Source organism: Balaenoptera ricei, chromosome 1 (assembly GCF_028023285.1).
Source record: "Balaenoptera ricei isolate mBalRic1 chromosome 1, mBalRic1.hap2, whole genome shotgun sequence".
NCBI lineage: Eukaryota > Metazoa > Chordata > Mammalia > Artiodactyla > Balaenopteridae > Balaenoptera > Balaenoptera ricei.
In genome coordinates this window covers 130,310,408-130,327,488 of record NC_082639.1, presented here as the reverse complement: position 1 = coordinate 130,327,488, position 17,081 = coordinate 130,310,408, and the positions used below count along the sequence as shown (strand labels likewise).

The window sequence follows — 17,081 nt, the reverse complement described above, 5'->3', positions numbered from 1 at the left end:
TTGTATTTATATTTATAAACGCATTTAGAAGTCTTTGAGGGGTTTTAGACAACAAAACTATATAACCTGATTTAACATTTTAAGATACTCATCCTGGCTGCTGCATGGAGAATAAACTATAAGGGAACAAGAGTAAATGAAGAGAGATCAATTAGTGGACAACAAATGATGTAAGATGGAAAGAAGTAGAACATATTTTAGATACAGAACCAACAGAACTTGCTGATGGATTGGGTGTGGGACATGAAGGAAAGCAAGGAATCAGTAACTCACAGGCTATTAAAATAAGCACATGAGCAGTAGTTACAATTTACTGAGATATGAAATGACCAAGATGAAAGAGATTAGTGAGACGGGAAGGATAGGAGGATAAATTAAATTTCAGTTTGGACACATTAAACCTAAGATGTCCAAAGATAACCAAAAAGAAGTCAAATAAGCAGTTGGACACAGGAGTCTATAACTTAGGGTAGAAAATCAGATTGTCAATATACATTTGGGAATCATCAACTTAGAGGAGATATTAAATGCTATGGGAAATGATGCAATTAACCAGGGATAGAGTGCATGTAGAGAAGAGAGCACAGACTAGGGGTTTTACTAAAATATTGAGAAATATAGAATAAGAAATATCAAAAATGGCTACTGAAAACCAGCCAGAGTTGCTAATAAGAGTAAGTAGGCAAAAGTGGTGTCATAGATGCCAAAAAAGGTAAGTGTTTCAAAAAAGAAGTGACAGACTACGTTAAACGCAACTGGGTTAAAAAATCTACTAACTACGAACAAAGAAGTATACTTTAAAATAGGCAAAATGGAAGTCACTGGTGACTTTGACAAAAAGTTTCAGTGGAAAAGGAGGTTAAAAGGCAGAGTGGAGCTGGTTGATAAATAAGTGGAAGATGGTAAGAAAATGGAGACAGTATATGTAAGCTATTCTTTTGAAGACTCTGATTATAAAAGGAGCAAAGACTTGAGTCTGGAGGGGAATATGGGACAGTTAAGAGATATTTTTAAGACAGAAGATAATTATAGAGCATGTTTGACGTGGAAAGGAAAAATTCAGTAGAAAAGGTAATAATAAAGATGCAGGAGAAGGAGCAAAGTCCTTGAGAAGCTGGAAAGAGATGCACTGGCTAGCTTTTGTTAGGAGCAGATACACTTCTTCCCAAAATGTGACTGCTTCTGTCACAGACAATGTGAGTATAGATGCTGGAAAGTTGGGAGATTCAAAAGTAGGAAAGTGAACGCTTTTTTTCCCCACTGTGAATGAAAGAAGGTTATCAGCTAGGGGGTGGGATGAGGGTAAAGGGCGGTGCTAACAGTTTGAGAGACATGAAGGTGTGAAACAGACATTCTGTCTAGGTGCTGAGCAACAGTGTTGGAAGACTGCTTTAACGCGGAGTGCCAATGAAATCTGTAGTCATGAATTTCTTCACTATCAGTGACTCAGTTGCAGACTAAGAGAAGGCAAATAATTAGGTTCAGTCAGAGATGGAGTTTTGCCAGGCAAGTCTTCACATTCCCACTGTCCCTCTCCCTCAATCCAGTAAAAGTGACAGAGGAAATGCAAGGGACCTGAATGAAAGATACAAACATTTACATAAAGAGGTATCCACAGCAAGGCAAGAAACATACTTTTTGTTTTCTCTATCTCTATGCAAGGCAATAATAGAAATCATGGCTCTAGGATGATACTCCCACCTACATGGACAATTCCTACTATCCACAAACCCATCTGGACTTAGAAGTGAATAAAAGATTGAGAAAAAAAACAAAACAAAACATAAAGAGCATTAAGTTCGTATTGTTAAAATGCTAAACTCTGGGATTATGAAAGGCCTATTGTCAAAACAATCACAGACATAATCTTTAGATGTTACATCTAATATCAAATCATCTTCCTCAACAGCAATACTGTCTTGGTAACATGGAAATATTCCTCTTTTCCATAGTTTAGTCAGCCAAAATTCTTTCCATAACCTACCAGTTAAAAGTATTTCCTATGTTTCTTTGAAAAATATATAGACAAAAGTGCCAAGTAATGTTCAATGTTGCTTGATCATCACAAAAATGGTTTTTTCTATTTCAATGATTCAATGAAATAGAAATAGTATTCAAGTATTTAATACTTACCTCAAATATTAAAAAGGATTTAGTAATTTCAAATGTAGTATTAGAATGTGTTAAGTATCTATGACAAAAAGGAAAAATGAAATTCCATACTAAGTAGTTTACTCAGAAATGTATTTAAGAAACAATTGGAATCAGTTAAGATTCAGTGGAACGTGAACATGAGATAGGGAATCTTCTTGCTAAGTTTTGACCAAACTTATAATTGATCAGAATCTTTAAGACTATTCCCAAGCATGCTATCACTTTAAAAAGTCTTGTTTTTACCAATTTTACCTGTTTTGAAAAGCAAACTTTTAAATGATTCTGTCCAGACTTCCCTAACCCTCCAAAGTATTTTATTTTCCCATAACTTGAAATGCTGTATCAATCAGAATGTGGAAAATCTAATTTTATAGCTCATCTTTAGGTTATTATTATAGGTAAATTGTACACAAGTGTTATTTAACAGCCACATAATTGAGTCTGGCTTCTATTCCCATAGAAACTGAAAATGAATTACCAAAAATGGGATATACTAAAAAAAAAAAAAAAAAAATGGGATATACTGATAAAAGAGTGCTTAATTTAAAACACCCCATATTTGGTGATCTGGCATCAGATTTCAGAGAAGCAAGAATAAAGTGACAGCTTGGCAGTTAAGCTGTTAGGAATTTTTTTTATAGGCTTTAGCTGAGGCATGCCAGATGTATCTTTAGTTGCTAATATTTTTGATTATATATTGAGGAATATACTTCCTTATAAAAACTCAAAGAAAAATATGAATGAACATCTTGTTGGTTATTATAATTACATGTATATATTTAAAATGTCAAGTAAACTACAGACATATCTGCTAAAGATTACTGATGTAAACACTAGCACATTCCATAGCTGGGGGTGGGGTGGGGTGTTTGAACATGAGGAGTTGTAATATTGAGAGGAAAACACAATTTTAACAGAATTTAGGAGTTGATTTTTTTCACTAACATCAAATACCAAGAAGACAAGGATTTGTTAAAATAATTTTTTTCACGTAAATATAGGAGAAATAATTCTTTTGGTAAATTGTATACATTGTTGACAAGAGACCACATAAAATTCATCATAAAGAATGTATTAAAAGTATGTCATGATTTGAGGAAAAATAATTTTAAAAACATAAATACAATGGATCTAATAATAATCAGGGCTATATTTTCACTATCACTTTAACACAGACAACCAAAAAAGCTTAAGAAAGATATTTTGGTCTATAATGGTCTATAAAAGTAATTGTTAAGTCAAGTGCATTAAACTATGTCAAAACACTATCTGCTGGTACTTACATTTTTTAAAGAACTGTCTTGTGTAAACTGAAGATTCCTGCTATTTGTTAAAATTCATGCAAGTGAGGCATACTTGAATTTTGTTTTTAAGTTACACATTCACATATTACATGTCATTTTGATCATTTATTCCAGCAAGAATAAGTTGATGTGATTTAGTATCTTTCAAAATAGCCCAAAAAGAAGTTTTCATTATCAGAAATCATCAGATGAACCATAGCCTATTTAAAGAGTAACATCCTCACCAGACTGATGATGTGTGTGGTGTCCAGATGCCTCAACAGACTGCCTTTGTTCACTGACTGGAGAAGACAGCAAAGAAGTAGAATGAGGGCTTTCTGTAGAAGATGATGCTGAATGAGCCTGAGCTGACATCATAGAGGATGTAGAAGGTTGAAGAAACTGTTCAGCTGGAGTGTCTACTTCCATAGCAGTTTCACCCACTTCCAAATCAGTACTTGATGGGACCGTAGGAAGAGTTGAAACATCTGACTGACTAGTTCCACCTTCAAAAAACACATCATAATACAAATTCAAATACTAAATGCTTTCCAAAACCAACTACTCTAGAGATATGCTCAAGAAATACGTGTGCACAGACAGACACACACACACACACACACACACACACAGAAACAGATAATTTCAGGATATCAAAAGCACCCACCAGGCTAATTAATAGGGGTAAAAAATTTACCTATGGCACATTCTCCTTATAATAATCAACCTTTCAAGCAAAATGCTCAGTATGGTAGCTTGACTTACACAAAGCTAAGTAACAGCTTGAAAGATTCCTATAAATAATGTCTAGTTCCTTAAGTTTGAAGATGATAATTCTGATTTAATAGCTGGATAATAGGATATGGACTTATATTAATATATTTCTACTCTATAACATAATGTCCTTGGTAAAATATTTAATAAAAAAATTTTATTAACAAGAGTAAAGCTACAAATAGGTCATAACAGGATTAAGTTCCTGATTCCCATTTCATTAGCAGTAATGTTTTAACCACTAAAATAACATGATGCAGTCATGATTTTAAAAGGCTTGAATGTCTACTATGTGTTGTGCTAGGCCTTGTGCTATCTGCAAAGGAATAATTAAGAATACTCAATAAATATTAAAAATTTCCTTGATTTTGCTTCAAATCTATATTATTAAAAGAAAGACAGAATGAACTAATCAAGTTCATGTCTTGCAAGATCCAACTACTACAGAATATAAAAATTTTTCTTTTAATCATCTTGATTTAAATATTTCTTACTTTAAATTTAAGCACAAATATAATTAACTCTTAAGCAAATCCATAGTCTAAGAAATCTTTTTAAGTTTGTATGCAGAATTTAACAAGAACCATTTATGGATGAAATTCAACAGAATTTTTCATTTTGGGACTTAAAACATTTAGGAGTTAACTTTCATACTCCTGATTTTTGACAGAGATAAGTAACTTGCCAAAGACCACAAAGCTGGAAAGTAGTGAACCAAAATATGAAAACAGGTCGGCTAACACCAGAAACAGCAATTGACAGCCATTGTATATAAGTAACCAAAAGAAGAAACTATTTAATTATATAAAACTTATCTAAAGAGTTTTATCTATATCCCTTCTCAGAGCACATACAAAAGTACTTACAATAGGGGATATCAGAGTCTCTTACTTTTTTTGAGAAAAGCAAAAAATGAAGGCTAAGTCTAGAGGAGCAAATTTTACCAAATACCCTTTGTTCTCTACTGCTCCACACAATACAATAAGAACCTTATGATTACTAAAGATATAAAACATGGTATACATTAGATGATATAAATAAAACTGACTTCAATAAATAGTTTTTGCAGGTTTTCTGGTAACTTTAATTAATAACAAAAATTACCTCTGGGTCGAGATCTTCCTCGTCCTCTATTGCTTTGTGCGACTTCGCTTGCTTCTTCAAACCACCTTGATAACATGTCAGACATTCTCTGCATCAATGACACATTGGGACTTTGCTCTCCTATGACAACACAGGTCTTATCAGTGAATTTAGGAATAGGTCAGGATCTTTCATTAATGCAAAAACCTTGATTTGAAGGCTTTAAAATGAAAGCAATTTTAAAAAATCAAATTGCCTAAATAAATTATATGAATGTATATATAAACCTATTAGGGCTATCTTCACATTTTATAGTAAATGTTTATATGAATGACTCTCCATCTCTATTTTGAGTTCCTCAAGAACAGGACTTACATCTCCTACATGTTTGCCAATTCTTAGGTACTTCCACACTACCACCCCTACCTCAACCCACATCTTTAGTTCTAAGAGTAGACAGCTAGGAAGGGCTCATGAATTCTCAGTTGAACAGATTGAAAGAAAAGTTTGACCTCTCACTTAAATTTCCTTAAACTGAAGGTTTGCCCTCTCACTTAAATTTCCCTAAACTTAATTTATTTTTATCATCATTTACTGCAAATTCCACATAATTGAAATTAACGGAAACCAGAAAATTTTTTATTTATCTCTTTCCTCCCCGCTTTTCTCCCCTCAAATATATGAGTATTTTCTTAAGGACATTTTCAAATTAAGTATCACATCAAATTGAAACTGTGACAATTCTATTTTACAATCATATAATTTAAAATGGAAATCATTTGTTTTTGAATTTTCTGTGAAAACAATTTATTTTATGCTTCATTACCTTTATATAATGTAGCTTCATATTTTAAAATATATTAAATAATATCAACAATAATATATTGGGAAATATGCTTTTGATCTTAAAAGATTTCAGAAATCATTGGAATAAGATTTTTGCTATAGATCCGTTTATTAAAATCACACACATTACTTCTATTTTAAATGTGCCATCGTAAGAGACTTCCCTGGTGGCACAGTGGATAAGACTCTGCACTCCCAATGTAGGGGGCCCGGGTTCAATCCCTGGTCAGGGAACTAGATCCCACACACATGCCACAATTAAGAGTTCACATTCCACAATTAAGAGTTCGCATGCCACAACTAAAGAGCCTGCCTGGTGCAACTAAGACCCAGGAAAAAACAGGAGGAAAAACAATTTTTTTATGTGCTCTTATAAAACTCTCAGATTGGAAACTGTGAGTTTTCATTGCTCTTTATATCAAATACAAAGGCAAAAATTACTATGTTTGATAATACCCAATGTTTTTTGTGGCAAAAGACATTCCTACACTTTCAGTGGGAATACAAAATAGTGCATACTTTTCAGAGGGTAATTTGATAACTATCAAAATTAAAATGTAATTATCCAGTGACCCACACATTGTACTTTTAGGAATTTATCCTAAGATACACTTACTTGCACAAGTATGGTAAGATATGTATGAAGAGGTTTGTTACAGCATCACTTATAATAGTGAAAAAAATGGAAACAAGTTAAAATATTAATTTTTAAATACCATATTTTTAAAAAGCTGACCAAAGTATAGTTACCATCTCTTTCTCGTTCACTCTCAGGCCTTGCTCGGGGTCCAGTATCTGACCAATCACCACGAAGTCTCAAACGCTTAACTGGAGGCTGCCGTAACTAAAAGATGAGGAGAAAACTCATTTGCTCAATTCTTAAAGCACACTGTAAGTCTAATAGGTTCTTTCCATCTTCTTACTTTCTTTATTGAGATGCTAATCAAACTATGAAAGATAGCCATAAATATCCATTGATGTTGACAGCCTATACTTATTATCTTCAACCTAAAGTTTGAATGCAACTTTAAAATCATGTAAATGTGATATCTAATCCTACCTGTATCACTTTCCAACTGACAAGAGGAAAGTTACCTAACTACATTGAGCCTAAGTTTTCTATTATGATGATAAATATAGTCTAGGTAAAGTACCTAAATACCTAACTGGCAATAGAAGTAATCATTATTTTATTATTATTACTGACAATTTGCTCTCTGGTTCTCCCCCAGCACCTATTCCAACCCTGCATTACTCACCTCAGTGTCTCTACTCTACCTTGTTGCTCTCATTCTCAACTATTAACTTTTCCTCCTACTTCAGAGAAAATAAAGTCAGTTCTATAGAAATGACATCAATTTCCTCAGCTGCATTCTACAATTTACCTATATCTACTTCTTAATTCCTTCCAATCTTTCTCAGGAGATGGATCACTTGTTTTGTTTAAGCTTAATCTCTATCTGTGCTTTTTATTTCATTCCTTGAACAATTATTCTCTCTATACCTATATTCCTCTCTTCTCTCTTGGTTCTTCCTCACAATATGCTAAAGGTTCTTATCATTTTTAATAAACAAAACACTTCAATTTCATATTCCTATCCAGCTACACTCTTTTCTCATGCTTTCTGAAGCTTTACTGTCAAGCCTCTTTTAAAAAGTCTATATTCGGGGGGGTGGGATCACCTGGGAGACTGGGATTCACATATATACACTAATACGTATAAAATAGATAACTAATGAGAACCTGCTCTATAGCACACGGAACTCTACCTCACTGTACAGTAGAAACCAACACAACATTGTAAAACAACTATACCCCAATTTTAAAAAATAAGTCTACATTCATTCTATTTTTATCTACCACTCCTCTCTCAATTCACTGAAGTCAATCTTACGTTCCCATTTTTCCACTGAATTCATCCTCACCAATATCACCAGTGAATGATCAACGACTAAGTTCACTGATCAATGATAAAATGATTAAAACTCAATTTGCAATTCAAATGGCACCTTTCAGAGATTATTTTATTTGATGTCTATGGCATCTGACACTCTTAATCACTCCCTTTAACAGTTACATTTTAACATCTTTTTATTGAAATATAATTCACATACCATAATATTTACCCTTTTAAAGTAGACAAATCAGTGGTGTATATTCACAAAGCTATGCAACTACTTGTATCACACTAATCCAGAACATTTTCATCACCTTAAAGAGAAACCCTATACCTATCAGCAATCATTTCCCACTTCTCCCTCTACTCACCTCCTGGCAACTACTAATCTACTTTCTGTCTCTATGGATATGCTTATTCTGGACACTTCATGTAAATGTAATAACATAATATGTGGCCTTTTGTGTATGACTTCTTTCACTTAGCATAATATTTTTCAAGGTTCATCCACGTTGCAGCATATACCAGTATTTCATTGCTTCTTATGGCTCAATAATATTCCACTTTTTGAATATACCACATTTTGTATATTCATTCACCAGTTGATGAACATTGAGTTCTTTCCACTTTTTGGCTACTGTGACTAATGCTGCTATGAACATATGGGCAAGTTTTTACGGGGACATGTTTTCAATTTTCTTGGGTATATATCTAGGAGTGGAATTGCCGAATCATATGATAACTTCTATATTTAACTTTTGAGGAACTGACAAACTGTTTTCCAACGCACCTGCACCATTTTATACTCCTACCAGCAATGTATGAGGGCTCCAATTTCTCCACATTTTCATCAACAATTGTCATTGACTTTTTTATTTTAGCCAACCTAGTAAGTGTGAAGTGGTGCCTCACTGTGGTTTTGATTAGTGATGTTGAACATCTCTTTATGTGCTTAATGGTCATTTGTATACCTTCTTTGGAGAAATGTCTATTCAAATCCTTTACCAATTTTTCAATTAGGATACTTGTCTTTTTATTGTTGAGTACTAAGTGTTCTTTATATAACATATTCTGGATACTGGATTCTAAATCATAAACCAGATATATGATTTGCAAACATTTTCTCCCATCCTGTGGGTCACTCTCTTTTATTCTTTTCTAACATAACATTCATTGATTTTTCTTTTTTCTTTCACAATTAAGCAGGTTTTAATAGCAATCTGGTGACAGCTTAGCTGTAAATTTTCTATTTTCTCCTGGAAACCATACCAAGCAACAAGGAGAATGGGGAAAAAAAAAGTCTCCATCCTCAGCAAAGGAAACAGAAAAAAAAAAAAAGACCCCACAAATTCCATGTTATGTGTAAGTATGGTTAAAAGCAACTGAGAATAACAAAATCTGCAGAGGAAGTCACAAGTGTGACAAAGAATAATCAGAAGATTAGAGGATGCCTAGTGTGGTAGTTGTCTAAAATCTCAGACAAATAATCATTTCCAGAAAGAGAGAGCCTCACCCTGTATATATAAATTGTACTTAGAATTAAGAGCTCTGTTCCATGGTTACGAGAGAGAAATTTTTATATTATACAGGCAAAGAACTGATGTTATAACCTCAGCAACTATTTCTGGAACAAGATCTTCAAGTTAAAAACAGTCCTAAGTTTGATTTTTTGAGATATGCGAAATAACCTACTCAAGAATCCTGAAAATGATATAGCATTCATTCAATCAGTCATTTAATAAAAATTTTTTTAGCACCTTTCATGTGTCAGGTACTACTCTAGGTATTGGGGAAAGATCAATGTACAAAACATACAAAAATTCCCAATGTCACAGAGTTTATAGAATACATGAAATTAAGAAGTAAAATATACAGAGAAAGTGGTAAGTGTTACAGAAAAAAATAAAGTATCAATAGAAAAGGGTGATAGGTAGTACCAGATAATTAAGGGTTACAATTTTAAATAATGTGGTAAGGTAGGATCTAACGGAGAAGGGAACATAGGAAAAGCCCTATAAGAAGTAAAGGAAGAAGAAATCCAGCTATCTAGAGGAGATCATTTCAGGCAAAATAAATGCAAAAGCCATAAGGTAGCTTAGCCTGTCTGAGTAAACAAGTAAGCAGATGTAGCTAGAGCAGAGTAAACAAAGGAGAGAGCAGTAGAAGTAACAAGAATCAGATGATATAAGATCTTGAAGCCACTGTAAGGACCTCAGTTTTGTTCTGAATGAGGTGGGGAGCCATTTGGAGTGTGGATCAGAACAGTGGCATGATTTGACTTATGTTTTAAAGGATTACTTTGACTACCGTGTAGCTAACTAAAGGATTGGAGGGGGTGGGTATGAAAGCAGAGACCTGGTAAGAAAGCTACCATAATAATCTAGGAGGAGAGATGCTGATAACTTGGAACAGAGTATTAATAGTAGAGTGGGAAGCAGTATTACAGATTTTGGATACAGGTTTCCCCTACTATCTGAAAGCAGAATGTTCCTATGGAAACTTTCATAAGTCGAAATGGAGTAAAATGAAGAAGCAATTACCTTAGGACACATCTTGCTAATGGATGCACAAAATAAACTGAGATAAAGCACAGATGCTCACAGACACAATTCAATGCTACAACAGCTTGATGCTGAGATAAGACACAATTCAATGCTGTGGCAGTTTGATGCTGAGATGCCGAGTATAGTTCACTGGGAAGGAGCTTGGTGGTGCCACTTGCTGCTCAGGGTGCACACTGCAAACAAACGCCAAATGCCATTTTCGCTTTTCACCTTTTTTTTTGTAAAAGCGAAAATCCTCTTTGGATTTTTTAGTTAGTGAAAGCAGGTACTAAGCAGGTCTTTAGTAAAAGCAAAGTGATATAGAAGCAAACATTCAAAAAGCAGAGGATACATGCAATACTTTTAGGGATAAATTATGGGGACCAGGAGAAAATGAGAGATTGGATTCAACAAAGCAGTCCAATAATGTGCTAGGTAGGTGGGGAAAATGTCAAAAAGATATGAGAGAAAAACGAAAAGAAAGAAAAGACAATAAAAAGGAAAAAGGAATACCAAAATAAAGGAAAATGAGAAGTGGAAAAAATTTGAATAAGACAAAAGAATATGCTAAATAAAGACGGGGAACAGAAATTCCCTGGCAGTCCAGTGGTTAGAACTCTGAGCTTTCACTGCCAGGGGCCTGGGTTCAATCCCTGGTCGGAGAACTAAGAGCCAGCAAGCCGAGAGGCGTGGACAAAACAAAAAGGGGCGGGGGGGTGAAGGACAAATTATTAGAGGACAAAGGAAATAATATAGGAAATAAAAAGAGACTCCTACAAGTTAAGAAAATATAAAAATATGAAAACATAAGAAAAAAATCATTTATTAAACTTTTATTCATACTTTAAAACCCTGCTCAAGTGTTTCTTATGTTCCCAATCAAAAACAATTATTCCTTCTTTTGGTCTATTTATATAGAACATAATTCTTACATACAATTCTATTATTTTAAGTTTCACACATTTATTTATAAACTTTATTCCTTTATAAATTTATTTATTTGTAATCTCCTGAATGAGAGATCATGTCTTTGTTACAGTCATCCTTGATTTTCTAAAGTTTATTACAGTATGTAGTATAGTAGCCACCCAGTAAATATTTGGTGAGCTGAAATGAGTTTGAACATTACTGTCAAGGATTTAGCATAAAACACTGAAAGAAAAGATGGCAAGATTAAGAGGAGGACAGGTTATTAATTTCTTTTTCTATACAGACCTGTGAATTATTTCATTTATTACAATAAGCATAATTTATTTTTTTAATTTTAATTCATTTTCAGAATTATTTTTCTTAATTTAGTTAATTCAACAAAGAACACTGAGAAAAACATGTTCAAAAAAACCAACTGTTCATAATTAAGCCTCTTTCACTCTGATTATATAAATATCTTTAGGCTAAGTATTCTATGGGATAAAAGCTAGTTGGCTCACTTAAAATGTTTCTGCATTTCCAACTCTTTCGTTCTGTAACAGTCACAAAGTATGACTAACTTTACTGAAGCGCATTATCTCAAGAGGAAATTACATAGCAACACAAAATGACACAGCAGATTTCACATTTTCAATCAGACCAATAAACTCAAAAATTGTTTCATTAGCTATCATACCCTCTTCTTCACCAATTTCCTAATTCACTTAAACACAGTGCCAAATTTAAAATCCCAAAAACACATTTATAAAGTAATCTTGATTTTTTTCTAATTTTATAGCCCTCTCAACCTGCAACTATAAGAAGTGGATTTAGTTTTGCATCTCATAAGAATTACAAAATTGTTATTGTTCTTTAGTGTCTTTAAAATGTATTCATTAAGAAGAGTTGGACCAATTCCTAAAAGTCACTGATAATTAATAAAAAGCAATGGTTAGGGCTTCCCTGGTGGCGCAGTGGTTGAGAATCTGCCTGCCAGTGCAGGGGACATGGGTTCGAGCCCTGGTCTGGGAGGATCCCACATGCCGCGGAGCGGCTGGGCCCGTGAGCCACAATTGCTGAGCCTGCGCGCCTGGAGCATGTGCTCCGCAACAGGAGAGGCCGTGGCGGTGAGAGGCCCGCGCACCGCGATGAGGAGTGGCCCCCGCTTGCCGCAACTAGAGAGAGCCCTCGCACAGAAACGAAGACCCAACACAGCCAAAAATAAATAAATAAATAAATTAAAAAAAAAAAAAAAAAAAAAAAAAAGCAATGGTTAATTTCAAAAGACATTTATAATCCAAAGAATAGAGTGATTAAACACAGGACACTGTAGGGACCTCCCTGGTGGCACAGTGGATAAGACTGCACTCCCAATGCAGGGGGCCTGGGTTTGATCCCTGGTCAACTAGATCCCACATGCATGCTGCAACTAAGAGTTCGCATGCCACAACTAAGGAGCCTGTCTGCCTCAACTAAGGAGCCTGTGAGCCACAACTACGGAGCCCACGTGCCGCAATTAAGGAGCCCTGGAGGCGCAACTAAGACCCGGTGCAACCAAATTAAAAAAAAAAAAACAAAAAAAAAACACCATAGGACATTGTAAAATAAAAAAGCCAAAGTGAAAAACGTGGTGAAAGAAGCTTAACAAGGTTAAAGCAAACATTTTTCTACTGCTGTGTACTGTCAAGGATATATTATTTCTGGTTTTTGTTTTTCATAAATAAGAAAAATGATTTAGTATTTTAGAGTCATTTTAGGAAAAGTAGTTCTTTCACCTAGTTTCCAATACATAATATATATTTACATCTAGAAATTGATAAAGAAGAGGGTATCTACAGATATAGATATATAGAGAGATATATAATGTAATGTATAAACTTCTAAAAGACTAAATGTTTATATTCATGCACCAATAGGAGTTTCACCTATTACCATTCACTATTTATATGAGGACAGCAATCCCCTCCTCTCCCGATTCTGTGTATGTGTTGTGTTTTGTGTGTATGTACAGACACTTTAACTTACCTTTTTCTCACTCATTCATATGGGTCAGTGTTTTACAAAATGTTCCTAGAGATAATATTACATGTCACTAATTCATAACTGTGAAAGAGGCAGAATCAGGAGAAGACAGGAAGGACTGCTATCAACATATGAATAGTAAACACTGTTGCATGAATATAAACACTTAGTCTCATGGAAGTTTATACGTCACATGTATTTATTATTTTAATTGCCTCTTCTGCAACTGTCAGAACTGTTCATCTTTCTTGCCTGCTTCTGTGCATCCATAAACTTGGAAAAACATTTTGCTATTAAATATTTTCCCTTTAAAAATACTTTACAATACTTTCGCCTAGGGCCTCATCCTTATTTATTACTCCCATTCTTTCATGCATGTTTTCATGTCTTTGCTCCTTAGACTGTAAATGCCGTGAAAATTAACTCTATTTTTTGAAGCCCTTCAGGCCCTAGGAGTTACTGAATTAATGCTCCAGGAGTTAGTGAATTAATGTTTTCTGAAGTCAATAAAGAACATGGTTTTGAGTAAACTTACCTCTTCTCTTCTCTCTTCTGCAGAAGGAGTTTTAAGTTCTCGTGCTGTATCATCTTTTGGGTCAAAAAGATATATGTAATCTGAAGAGTAACTAACAAGAATCTCTTGACCATCTTCACTGTAACACAGAGATGTCACCCTGCAGGACTTGTTATTAAGATGGGAAGGGATAAAACGGGCAACCATTCCAGTAGTTCCTCGACCTGCATAATTCCCTAAATAAGAAAAAAGGAATTGTTTAAAATTCAGAATATTTTTCAAGAAAAACACCTGAAAAACTCTTAATCTGAATTATGAGATATGTGATTTAACATAGCAATATAAATCCAAGCTGTCTGTCATAGTCTATTTCTAGAAAAGACTCTTTAATCAACAGTCAAATTTTGTAACAAAATAAAAATGAATATAGTATAAAGGTTACATATCTTCCAAAAAGAATTCATGATTTTTCTAGAATTCCAGATTACATCAATGTTTTATTGGAATATGAGTTATTTAATCAATTTTATATTGTGATTACAGTCACACTAAAACATCTCTTAAAAATTCCCCAAATTAAGATAATAAAATTTTTATAATATAAATCGGAAAGCTGATATTTACTAGCATACTAGATAAAACAGTACAGTATCTTTTTAATACGATTTACGTTTTACTTCATGTCATTAAAAGATTTTTGATTGCCATGAAATTCTCCTCTTATAAGATAACAGAGTGGGAATACCACTCTAATTCTAATTAAATTTGGTGGTCATCAACATAATGCAATACGATAGGGAGAGGTACAACTGGCACTTTGTGCTCTGCAGGCCCAGGAATGCTAAATTCTAAGAATCCCACAAAGCTGTATTATCCTGCCCTGCCCAAAATTTCAATCATGTCCCATCTGTTGAGAAATGATAACTGAGCCTACAGTTCCATATATTACTACTGTTCCCCCTAAACATGCATGTCCAAATAGACAAGACTCCTCAATCACAGTTCAAGAAAAGAAAGAAGATCCCATCTGGTTTTCCCATTTCAGTAATCTATGTCCATTTTCACTGGACATAAACTGACATTGAGATCAACATTGTTAATTTCTGGCCCAAGTCAACGTTTATTTTTAATGCCATAAAATATGTGAATATATATATAAATGTGTACATATGTATGTATATTTGGGGTGTGTGTGTGTGTGTGTGTGTGTGTGTGAGAGAGAGAGAGAGAGAGAGAGAGAAAGAGTGTGCAATCTTGACCTTCCTTGACAGAAAATGCTAATGGAAGTTAGCTTTGAGGTGAATATTTCAGAAGTGGTTTGATCCCAAAGCAGATGAGGAACAAATAGGAGTTTAAGGCAAATTCAAATTCAGTACTGCAGCATCATTTACAGTACTTTAGCTAGGCTACTAAGTAGGCATAAATATGTTATACATTAATACACACCCAAGTCACTCTTCTTTGCTAACTTTTCTCTCCACCACGCTTACTATTATCCCCTTGATTGAAAAGATAGCAAAGAGAAATTAGGAAAGCCAAGTGTTGTGAGCTGAAGAGTGTCCCCTAAAAATTCATGTCCACCAAGAAACACAGAACGTGACCTCATTTAGAAATAGGGTCTTTGTACATGTAATTATCAAGATGAGGTCATACTGGATTACGGTGGCCCTTAAATACAATGTAACTAGTGTCCTTATAAGAAGAGGGAAATGTAGGCACAGATACACACGAGAGAACAGCATGTAAATACGGAAGCAGAGACTGGACTGATACATTTAAAAGCCAAGGGATGCTAAGGATTGTCAGCAACCTCCAGAATCTAGGAGAGAAGCAGGCAATAGATTCTCCCTGGGAGCCTCCAGCAGAAAACCACCCTGCAACATCTTGATTTTAGACATTTAGCCTCCAGAAATGGGAGAGAATAAATTTCTGTTATTTTAAGCCACCCAGTTTATAGTAATTTGTTATGACAGACCCAGGAAATTAATACATCAAGTGTTACAACTTTTTAAAGTGATAAACTGCAAAAGTATCACACTGATGGATCATAAAAACTTGGTGAAATGCTATTTTTTATAATAACCCATAGTATTTAAATACATTCTATTTACTAAATTTTATGTCAAACTAATGAAATTTTAAAATTGCAATACATCATAAAGATTTATCCTTTGGGTGATTCAGGAAGATTTACTCTGAGGAAGAAGAACCAAGTTGATTGTCTTATATGTCACATTCCTTTTATACCAACACAGGTTTCATCCCTTAAAAAAAAAAAAAAAAAAAGATTTATCCTTTGGGGACTTCCCTGGTGGTGCAGTGGTTAGGAATCCACCTGGCAATGCAGGGGACATGGGTTCGAGTCCTAGTCTGGGAAGATCCCACGTGCGGCGGAGCAACTAAGTCTGTGCGCCACAACTACTGAGCCTGTGCTCTGGAGCCCACAAGCCCCAACGACTGAAGCCCGCACACCTAGAGCCCGTGCTCCGCAACAAGAGGAGCCACCGCAATGAGAAGCCCAGGCACCACAATGAAGAGTAGCCCCCGCTCACCACAACTAGAGAAAGCCTGCACGCAGCAATGAAGACCCAATGCAGCCAAAAATAAATAAATTTATATAAAAAAAAAGATTTATCCTTTGAACTGATAGGATCTTATATTTTCTCTAACATATGTCTTTTTACCTGTAGCTCTTGTACCCAGCATTCGCCGATCATATATTCGTACTGAGCTATCAGAACAACCAACAGCAAGATAATATGGTATTGGTGGACAAATAGCTACAGATGTGGCAGCACGTCGGCAGTTAATTAAAATATCCTACAAAAGATAAAAAAAATACCAGTTACATAAGCTTTACAACAGATAATAGTCTATTTAAAACATTTTCCCTTCAATTAGAACAAGAAAATCTTTTTCAGAAATCCTAATTCAGTCAGTATGACAATGAGGGGGGAAAAAAAACAACAACATGCCTCCTAAATATTCTCATACTCAGGAATAGAATGATCATCTTTAGAAATATTAAAAAACTCATACATTACCTATGTAATAT

General features: G+C 34.4%; 1 protein-coding gene across 7 annotated transcripts in view; it reads right to left on the bottom strand.

Annotated features, from left to right (window-relative positions):
- Positions 1 to 17,081, bottom strand: part of DCAF6 (DDB1 and CUL4 associated factor 6) — a 166,118-nt gene that overhangs the window by 75,987 nt on the left and 73,050 nt on the right. For all 7 annotated transcript variants that reach the window (XM_059935645.1, XM_059935654.1, XM_059935662.1 and 4 more), the window contains exons 6-10: positions 16,711 to 16,846; positions 14,048 to 14,262; positions 6,891 to 6,984; positions 5,316 to 5,435; positions 3,683 to 3,943 (exon numbers count right to left, since the gene is read on the bottom strand). In XM_059935645.1, the coding sequence (XP_059791628.1) occupies positions 3,683 to 3,943; positions 5,316 to 5,435; positions 6,891 to 6,984; positions 14,048 to 14,262; positions 16,711 to 16,846 (826 nt within the window). The remainder of the gene's footprint in view (positions 1 to 3,682; positions 3,944 to 5,315; positions 5,436 to 6,890; positions 6,985 to 14,047; positions 14,263 to 16,710; positions 16,847 to 17,081) is intronic.